Source organism: Ostrea edulis, chromosome 1 (genome assembly GCF_947568905.1).
Source record: "Ostrea edulis chromosome 1, xbOstEdul1.1, whole genome shotgun sequence".
NCBI classification, from domain to species: Eukaryota; Metazoa; Mollusca; class Bivalvia; order Ostreida; family Ostreidae; genus Ostrea; species Ostrea edulis.
In genome coordinates, this window is record NC_079164.1 from 54164273 (window position 1) to 54175170 (window position 10898).

Consider the following 10898-nt stretch of genomic DNA (forward strand, 5'->3'; position numbering starts at 1 on the left):
TCGACTGCTGAACTGTAGATCGCGGGTTCAAGTCAAGCAGGGTTTTAAATTTTTTTTCCTGATTGCTTTATACTAAAACTGCATTTTTTGAATAGATAAAGTGAAAGTTTTCAATTTCAAAATATTGTTGTGCGCGTCCTCCACTTTTCATCCCTATCAAATTTTTCTGGTGTAGCATTCATCCTTAAGTGCAAAAATCTCTAGACACTGTATCTGTAGTTGATTAAAAAGGAATGGAATTCGAAACCAACTGGAGTGCAGTGTTTGACGCGCGTATCTTCTTGAGGATCATAGCGAGCCACAATTTACATAACGCCGCCCAATAAATAGGCCTACTACGAAGCTTCTTCCAACAGAAAGGTTACAGAGCCGACGGGACTTTTAAGCAGACGATCATGGCAAGCTTAGTGGGGAAATGGAGCTATGTATCCGCCGACAACATGGAAAAGTATATGGAAGCGTCTGGTATGACCCTACTTAATTATATACTCTCTTTCTGAATATTCAAATTTACCGACATTAAAACATTGCTTTGATAGTAACGTTAGCGTCTAAAACTGCAATTTCATTAGTACAAGAAGATTGATATCTTGTTTCTGTACACGAAATTTCTCGATATTATGTATTGTAACTGTTCATGTTATTGATTCATCTCATGCAAAACCGAGAATGCATCTACATGCATGTTTTGTGGTACATGTTTTAAATTCAAGGACTAGGTGGGAGTAACAGGGTTGCATAAAAACATCAGATATTAGGCCGAAATGACCTTCTTTGGTATTTCCATACCTAGGGGGCAATGTAACCAAAATAAACTCCATTATGACACAAAAACGGTCATACGGTCACCTTTCTCCAGTTACAAGACGATTGATCACACGACCTCTCTCCTCCTGAGAGAGAGAGAGAGAGAGAGAGAGAGAGAGGGAGAGAGAGAGAGAGAGAGAGAGAGAGAGAGAGAGAGAGAGAGAGAGAGAGAGAGAAATTGTAGGACGTTTTTTCATAGTTTCATTATACAAGTAATGAATAATTAGCTTTCAATGACGATTTGTCGAAGAAGTTAAAAAATTGTAATAACAATGTGATCATTAACCACAAAGACTTCAACTTGTTGAGTATGTTTAATCACGAGATGTTTATACTATATAGAGGGTGAAACATCTGTTCACAGACTGAGCACACACACATTCCCCGAACTATTCAACTGCCCACAATGCATCTGTCCGAGTTTGAATCTACTGGGTTTAGACATTCCACATATTGATATGACTAATTAACTCAATTACACGAGAGTCCGCAGCGGTTACACTAAGGCCGGGATATGATCTACAAACGCACATCGCGTATCGTTCGAATGTTTATTTTGATGACCACTACCGCTTGGCAAGCCCCAGCTACTTCTGCAGATATTATACTTTAACACATGTTCCTGCTGTTAAGTATTATGAAATGTGTATAGAAGTGCATCACATATGCTAAACTATTTGCTTTGAAGTTGGCGTAATATTGTTTTCCCCGTTTTGCGTCAGGTCGGAAAAGACAGAGATTAAAGTCAAATTCGATTTATACATTTCAAAGCACAATTTCATGTCAAGATATGGTGGATCAGTCATAATGAAACCAGCAATTCCGCTATTTTTTTTTTTTTTTACAAAGTGTATCACAATATCCTCGGAAGGCATGAAGTATTTACACATGCAGATGGAAAGAGCAAATTTATTGCTTAAAATACTTGTTTTTTCCTTTTTTTAACGCTACTCGTGTGCAAACGCAAAACAGAAAAAAGCACTGCTCTGACGTAATACTTAATTTCACAGTACATTATGACATTTTCATAGATGGAATGATACGAAATATAAAAGCATACACGACTTGCACAAGTTGCCTCCCCATTTTCGACGGCCTCTACAACTATGGCGCGCAAAATTAACATAAACTTATTTGAAGATATCAATTCATTTGATGTGCGCAAGAACTCAATTAAAGATCTCTTCAAATAATTAATTATATCCTCAATTCTGAATTACTGCGTGCATTGATTGAATGGGTGATAGCATTGCTTATTCTCCGGAATAGATGAGCGTTATCTCTTCAAATGAATTGATGATATCAATTTTACAATTGAATTGATGCGCGCTACAATTCAATTGAAGAGAGCAATAATTCAATTAATGCGCGCAATAATTGAATTATTGCTCTCTTTAAATGAATTAATTATATGATTAATTCAATTGATGCGCGCAATAATTCTTATAGAGGGAGAGACTATATAATTCAATTCAACATATCCACTATTGAATTAATGATCTCATTAATTGAATTGTTACTCTCTTTAAAAGAATTGATGCGCATATTATTAATTCCTTATACAAAGCGTTCTGAATGATTAAAGATATCTTCAATTGAATTAAAGAGATCATTAAATCATTTATATCGAGCTCGAAAGTAAATTTTGCGAGACCACATTGATGCGCATCAAATCACCTATTGCTCTCATTAATTGAATTAATGCGTACATCAAATCAATTATTGCTCTCATTGATCAATTGAATTAATGCGCTTATCAAATCAATTATTGCTCTCATCAATTGATTTGATGAGAGCAATAATTGATCTGATGCGCACATCAATTCAATCATTGCGCACTCTAATTAAATTTATCATAACTTCAGATAACTAAATATATCTTCAATTATTTGAGTTTATGTTAATTTGATGCTCCACATTATGTAACTTGTGCATAACATCAGTTTCCGGAAGTTTATACTGCCTGGAAATGAACAGGATCGTCATGCAAACCATTTACCTGAACAGTATTTACCTGAACAGCTAGGGAAGAACGCGGAGAATTACGCTGATTGACGTAAGCAAAAGGAAATAACTTCTCCATATACAATTCAAGTATTGAAAGCTTTTTAGCCTTTTCCAAGGATTTTCATGACTTCATCAATTGCATTTGTTGAATGATATAAGATTGTCAGGTAATTGCGAACTGTATCACTACGCGATCAAATGTCTACGAAGGGGATTGGCAATTTCAACATATACATGTTGTCAGGTGCAGACTTCCTTTTTGCAAGAGTTGATTACACGAATGAGGTCGTAGTTAAAGCACAGATTCTGCCATATACTTGTAACGTCCGTGTCACAGTAAGCATGTCACCACGTAATCAAATCAACTCGGGGTCTACCTTCTGTGCAAGTTTGATTCAAAGTTCTAAATTGCACCTTTACTGTTAATATCACCACGATTAGTGAACTATTTTAAGTATTTTTGATATGATGTATAACATTATACAAACAAATATACAAACAGATTCAGCAATGAACAAATGAAAATCTCCATGCAGTTACTTGATCGATTCTTTGACCTTTAAACTCAGGAACTTGATAACCGTGCAAGAAATACACCCCAAATCTTGTACATGTGTACTGTGACCTGAACCTTTTACAGATAATCTTGAAAAATCAACAAAACCCAGATTTTGATGTTATATGAATTTAGACGTTTGATATACACAAGGGCAAACCAACGAAGAACATGCAAGCTACTATCGAAATGATACAATGAACTGCATTAAAGGGAAAGGCAATCACATTGTTGCTTGTATGAATAAAGTATTACTCGCTGTCTGATGTCGTAAATGACAGTCTCTAACAACAAAAACCCTTGCTTATCATGATTATCAATCCATCATATATTTTAAATTACCCGCCGCTAAGAGAGCGGCCATTGAAGTTTAATTTATGAAGTCACACCGTCGGTTCCAGTTCATTTCATCAGTGCACTGCAAACATGACAAGTCGAACAGTTAAGTTTGGAGCCGTATAAGCTTGAGCCCTTTCGTTTGCAAGAAAGAATGACCAACCGAACTTAATTAAAATTCGTAGATATGATTTTGATTTATTGCGTCATTTCAGGTGTCCCAGAAAATTTGAGAGAAATTGCTCGTAAAAGCCAGCCAAACATGGAGATTAGCAACAGCGGGGACACATGGACAATCAAGACAGAGGTCGGCGACAAAGTCAAAGACTCCACCTTCAAATTAGCCGAGGAGTTTGATTCCGTTTCACTCACAGGGCAGCCTTTGAAGGTTATTTATACCTGTCGTTTCGTTATTGTTTGACTTTCAAGTGCGGTGCTACAGATGTTTTCTTCTGTATTTCCCGGTAGTGTTGCCAGCTGACAATTCATGATATCATTTTACTGATCATTTCACTTTGACATTTCTGAATAAGATCGGAATGCATAGGAAATAGGAAAATCTTACGAAAATGTAACATATGCATGTCATCAGGTGCAAAAGCGTGCCACTGTAGTAAAGTTGAGGATATGTACAATATTTTGAAATTGAAAACTTTCACTTTATTTAGTCAAAAAATGCAGTTTTAGTAGAAAGTAATCCGTAAAAACAAACTGCTGGACTCGAACCCACGATCTACAGTTCAGTAGTTGACACACTAACCTACTATCCTACTCAGCTAGGCAAGTTTGAAAATCTAAAAGGAATTGACAAATTATTGGGATATTTATATTTCCAGTCATGTTTTAAAAGGAAGTTAGCCATTATGACGATGTAGTATATATGTAACCCTTTAAAACGCAGGTTCAGTCTTAGTTTATACCATCTTCGCTAGCCAAAGGTTTTCGGTCCACTCCGCTCCCCATAAATGAGAGCGGAATGGACCGAAAACCTTTGGCTAGCGAAGATGAGTTTATACTAATGATCTTCGTGTTACAGTCAACATGTCCATGCAATCACTGGGTCTACCTTCTATTTTCAGTAAGGTAGATGCAAGGTCCGAATTGCGCAACTGCACCTTTGATATCAGTACCACCACAAAGAGGGATCTATTTTTGACGTGGTATAAAACAAAGATTCAAATATAGATTCAAGTTTCGTGTATATTTCTATTTCCAATGTTTTGTTAGTAGTGAACTTACGCTGTTTAACGTGTTTTATTTTTCGTTAAAAGATTGACATTTTATCTTTATATAAAACTTTTAAAATTATTTGTCCGTTGTCTGTCGTCGTTGAAAACTTTTCACAATTTCATTTCCTTCTCCAGAACCATTGGGCCGATTTTAACCAAACTTAGTACAGAGTATCCTTAGGTGAAGGGGGTTCATGTTTCTTCAAATTAAGAGTGTAAGGGGAGATAATTAAGAAAAGTAAAAAATTGGGTGGGGGTTATGTAAGATCTTTTCAAGAACCACTTGGCCAGAAAAGACGAAAATTTACTTGAAGCTTCCTGCCATAATGGAGATTATGACCCGATGGATATGATGGGGCTACAATAGGGGGTTAAAGTTTACATGATATATGGAATTTTTTTTATCTAAAATCTTCCAAAGAGTAGCAGGGCCATTTTTAATGATATTAATACGCAAGCATCTTCATGTAGAACAGATTCAAGTTTATTCAAATCATGGCCACCGGGGTAAGGTTGGGCCACAATAGGGTAACAAAGTTTTATTCGAGAATATATCGGGGGGGGGGGGGAAACTTAAAATATTTTTCTCACTAGCAACAGTACCATTTGTCAATATCAATATGCAAGCATCAGCATGATGTGCAGATTCAAATTTGTTCATTTTGTGGGTAGGGTAGAGCCACAACAAGGGATCAAAGTTATACATGGGAATATATAGTAAAAAGACTATAGAAATATTCTGATGAACCGCTAGGCTATGGCTAGTGAAGTTGATGGATAAGCATCCTGGGTAATGCAGATTCCAGTATAGAAATATTCTGATGAACCGCTAGGCTATGGCTAGTGAAGTTGATGGATAAGCATCCTCGGGTAATGCAGATTCCAGTTTTATTCAAATCATGATCCTGGAGGATAGGATCAAATATTTAAATGGCAATACATTGGAACTATTTCTTACAAATCTTCTCAACAACACGGAGAATCATATTGAAATGCAATCATCCTTAGGTAGTGCAGATTCAAATTTGTTTGAATCAAGGGCACCAAGGGTAGGGTGGGGGTAAGAATCTAAATTTTACATGGGAATATATATAGAAAAATCTTTAAAAATGTTCTCGAGACCCACTGACCATCATTAGTCATATTAATATACAAACATTACAATGTAGTGCAGATTCATAGTTGAATAAAGCATGACATCTGGGGCTAAAATAGGAATTCAAAGTTTTACCTGAGAATATATATGTAGGAAATAAAAACATCTTTCTCAAGAGTCACAGGACCACACTAAATCCTATTAATATGCAAACCTTCCCAAGTTGTGTTGACTCAGGTTTTTTTTTTTCTGTCTTCAGATTATGGACCCTGGGTTTAAGAGTGGGGTTGGGTTCGGGGATGTACATAGTACATGAATATCATAGACATAAAGATCTGTTTAAAAATCTTATTCAGAACACAAAAGCAAGACCATGTTATTAGTAATATTGTTATAGTTTGTAAAGTTATAGAAGACCATGTTAGTAATATTGTTATAGTTTGTAATAGTTATAGAAGCATGCTGTATGGATTTAAATTCGTTAAGCCATGACCCTGTGGTGCTAGGATGGGGTCATAATATGGAGGTCAATTTTTTCCTGGGAATAAAAGGGTAAAATATCTTTTTAAAACCATTCTGATGAAGAAAAGAAGGGTCAATGTGACTCAGGTAAACATTGTAGCCCATGGACCTCTTGTTTTTAGATAATGGAAGTACATTGGCCATTTTCCATGGGTGTGTGAATGTACTTTCATATACAAGGCACACTGAACACAGAAGTTTCACAGTACTATTACCTGTATGCTATATAACTCTATTACAAAAACAAAACTTTGTATTAAATTTACGCTAATTTATTTTCCGTGATTCGGAAATCATCGCGAACAAATCGGAAATTGGATACACACAGAAACCCCCCTGATATACGGTTGAATAACCAGCATGAAGGATTTGCAATGGTTACATGGTAGACTTCAGTATTTTATAACTAATGTTTTCAGATCGTAGGGGTTTGTTAAAAAGATTAGACTAATTACATCCGTATATTGTTCAAGGTTTTATTTTTTGCAATACACTACAATGATGTAACAGTTCTGGAAGTTCATGATCAGCGTCACCATGGCGTCACCATTTGAAAGTTTTAATTGATTATTGAGGAATAGGAATGTCTCATGAAGAACGCGATACCTTTCTAATGCCCGTAGATAACATTGTTTTCTACTGCTTTTGTTTTTGTAGTGTACAGTCACTCTAAATGGCGAAGAAATGACAGAAGTACAGAAATCTGGAGACATTGTTGTCTCTATTACAAGGAAAATAGAAAACGGCCAGCTCTTGTCGGTTAGTATGAAACGTTCTAACATTTCCCTCTCCAAATTTGTGAGTACACTTCGTATAATCAAAAATGATAGATAAATATTTTTTTTATTACTGTTGGCATGCAATGGTTTAAAATTCCACAATCATTCTTCAATTCTATGACAGAAATGATAAAAAATATGATAATTCAAGTAACTGAGCGATCATAAATATGTGATGTTTTTAAGTTTCAGAGGCTTTCAGTAGGTACTGCACTGCAATTATTGAATAGATCGAGTTTTTGCCTTGAAAGGGCGTAGAACGATTATTCGGATTTCAGATATTTCTTTTTGTATGTCTGACGCGCTAAATCGCTTCATGAAGTATACCGCGATGAAGCGTCGCACCCTCATCAGTTTTCAAAGGTCCACTAAATTCAAACTACAGTAATCAATAATTTGTTGATAGCACATTAACAGCAGATTTCTTGACCATTGTTGATTTAAATTTGTTATTCTATTATTTGTAGACTATGACCATCAACGGAGTGTCTGCTGTTGTCAAGTTCCAAAAAGCTTAGGCGATATTCTATGTTGATTTTTTAAATTCGAAATCATTTATATGTTATATCATGACTAATTCATTCGTATGTGGCCATAGTGATTGTATCATGACTTAATAGCCCATAATTTTTCTTTCTGCATAATATATATATAAATAAATTCTATTAATGAAATCAGTATGTTCTCATTTATATGCAGAATGTCAGGGGTATATTATTCGTTGTATGGATTCTTGGCAGGGTATATGGACTCGCATTCCCCGTCAAAGTTCATATTCTCCCGGGCCGTTAGGCGTGCGTTAACAATTGAACATTCTTAATTTCTTCTTGATAACTACCAGCCCAATTCTTTTCATATTTGGCATGAAGCATCTTTGGGACAAGGGGGGGGGGGGGGGGGGGGGGCATACATTGTAAATTTCAGGACTCCAGCAGCCCTAGGGGCGGGACAAAACCTGTCCAAAATTGACTAATTTTCCAAAATCTTCTCAAGAACCGCACACGTGTAAGAAAAACTAAATGCATAGTGATGCAGAGCAGGAAGGCCTCTACCAAAATTGTAAATTTCAAGATCCCCGGGGTAGGGGTTTTGACCCCAGGGCGGGGCCAAACTTACTGTATAGTGTTTATGTGTAAAACACTTAAATAACATCTTTAGTGTTATTAATACTAAATTGAAACTAAATGGATATTTAGGAAGAGCAGATAGTTCTTTACCAAAAATGTAAATTTGATGATCCCCGGGGTAGGGGTTCTGGCCCCATGGCGGGACCAAACTTAGAATACAGTATTTGTAAGTTTGCCGATACTGTATAAAATCTAAATGCATACTTCGGAATAGCAGAAAAGGATATACAAAAAAATGGTAATTTTATAACCCAGGGTTTTGACTATAGGATGGGTCCAAATTAGTAATATCTTTTAATGTTAATACACCTATTATAGTATTTAAAAAGCCTTTCATCAGTGTAATACTATGCACTTTTGAGGGCATTGAAGTTTTAAGAACACATCTTGTTTTATATTGTTGCCGAACATTAGAATTTAGCTTAGATATTCAGAACAGGATTTCCCTCCCCCTTAGATTTCATAGCCCTTGGGATTAATGATACTTTTTCACTAGTACTCAGGTGACCGATAAGGCCTGTTGGCCTCTTGTTTCTACATTTGTGAACTAATTTAACAAACAACTTTTAAACAAGAACAATTGTATTTTTCAAAAGTTTAACTTTTGCATCTAATGTGATAAAGTAATCAATAATTATAACCCCCGAACGAAGTTCGGGGGGGGGTGGTATATAGGAATCACTCTGTCTGTGCAGATTCGTGTCCGGGCCATAACTTCTTTGTTCTTTGACTTAGTCATACCATATTTGGCACACAGGTAGATCACCATGAGACGATGTGTCGAGTACCTTCATGACCTCTATATGACCTTGACCCTTGACCTCAAGATCAAAATTAAAGGTTGTTTTTTTTTTTTTTTTACAATGGATTCGTGTCTGGGGCATAACTTCTTTGTTCTTTGACATAGGCATACCATATTTGACACATGAGTGTATCACCATGATACGATGTGTCATGTACCTTCGTGACCTCCATATGACCTTGACCTCAATGTCAAAATTAAAGGTTTTTACACTGGATTCGTGTCAGGGCCATGACTTCTTTGTTCTTTGACATAGGCATATCATATTTGACACATGAGTGTATCACCATGAGACGATGTGTCGAGTATCTTCATGACCTCTATATGACCTTGAACTTTGACCTCAAGGTCAAAATTGATTATAGGGTTTTGACATAGTCATACCATAAGACATGGGTGTATCACCATGAGACTATGTGTCATGTACATTCATGACCTCTTTATGACCTTGACCTTTGATCTCAAGGTTAAAATTATAGGTTTATGCCATGGATTTGTGCTCGGACTATATCTTCTTCTACAAAGGCATACCATATTTTTACACTCAGGAAAGAGGTAATTTATACCTATTAACAACACCTTTTGGGAGATTGGGGTAAGCGGGGGTATTCTTAGTGAGCATTGCTCACAGTACATCTTGTTATATATGTCTTCACAATGAAAAATCAAATGCCTAGATTTTTCTCTGCAGTAGGATATATACATATATAATATAGTCAAAAGAAAACCGTTTAGTCATTCTAAAAAATTCACAGTAGTCTTCACTATTCTCTCTCAACCGAGTAGCCCTTAGTGTATGTCGGGATGTGTGTGTGACAGGATGTCGTCTGTGTGTGTGTGTGTGTGTGTGTGTGTGTGTGTGTGCAACGGGATATCGTCTCTGTGTGTATGTGTGCGGGACGGGATGCAGTCTCTGTGTGTGTGTGCGACGGGATGTATTCTCTGTGTGTATGTACGTCGGGGATGTAGTCTGTTTGTTTGTGTATGTCGGGATGTAGTCCCTCCCTCTCTCTCTGAGCGACGGGATGTAGCCTGTTTGTTTGTGTATGTCGGGGATGTGACCTTGAACATATAAAATCATATAACTTTAGAACTGGAATTGATAGAGACATGATATCTTCAGAAATGATAATGAAATCTACAAATTAGTATCAAGGTCAAATGACTCCAGTGACCTTGACCTCTGACCTTGAACATATAAGCTTATATGATATTAGAACTGAAATTAATAGAGACATTGGATCTTTAGAAATGAATAGAGGGTGATAAAATCTACAAACTAGTATCAAAGTTAAGTGAGTCCAGTGACCTTGACCTCTGACCGTAGATCATAAAATTAGTATTAGTACTAGGTCTGACAGAGAGATGGGATCTTCAGAAATAATTAAAGGATGATGGGATCTACAAATTGGTATTAAGGTCAAGTGACTCCAGTGACCTTGACCTTAAACATAATCTGGTATAACTTTTAGAACTGGGACTGATAGAGACATGAAATCTTCAGATATAATAAAAGGATGTAGTGACTTACAAACTAGTATCTCCAGTAACCTTGACCTTTGACCTTGATTATAAAAAACTTGTACAATTTTAGAACTGGGACTGATAGAAACATAGAATAAAAAATGAAGAGAGAA

The 10898-nt window shown here is 36.2% G+C and overlaps 1 protein-coding gene across 2 annotated transcripts; it reads left to right on the plus strand.

Moving 5' to 3' along the window:
- The first annotated feature begins 264 nt into the window (after positions 1 to 264).
- LOC125650084 (fatty acid-binding protein, adipocyte-like) lies at positions 265 to 8006 on the plus strand. Of its 2 annotated transcripts, XM_048878043.2 has the most exons (4): positions 265 to 465; positions 3922 to 4094; positions 7211 to 7312; positions 7800 to 8006. In XM_048878043.2, exons 1-4 carry the CDS (start codon positions 396 to 398, stop codon positions 7848 to 7850), a joined length of 396 nt encoding a protein of 131 aa, XP_048734000.2. In that variant the 5' UTR covers positions 265 to 395; the 3' UTR covers positions 7851 to 8006. The 2 variants fall into 2 exon arrangements, with proteins under 2 accessions (XP_048734000.2, XP_056010138.1); XM_056154163.1 differs by having other exon boundaries at positions 291 to 465; positions 7211 to 8006.
- The last annotated feature ends 2892 nt before the right edge of the window (positions 8007 to 10898 follow it).

Excerpts from the sequence above, each read along its gene's own strand:
- LOC125650084 (XM_056154163.1), top strand. The coding sequence starts at position 396 with ATGGCAAGCTTAGTGGGGAAATGGAGCTATGTATCCGCCGACAACATG. Across the intron at positions 466-3,921 it reads AAAGTATATGGAAGCGTCTG|GTGTCCCAGAAAATTTGAGA; the intron begins GTATGACCCTAC and ends GCGTCATTTCAG. Across the intron at positions 4,095-7,210 it reads TCACAGGGCAGCCTTTGAAG|TGTACAGTCACTCTAAATGG; the intron begins GTTATTTATACC and ends TTGTTTTTGTAG.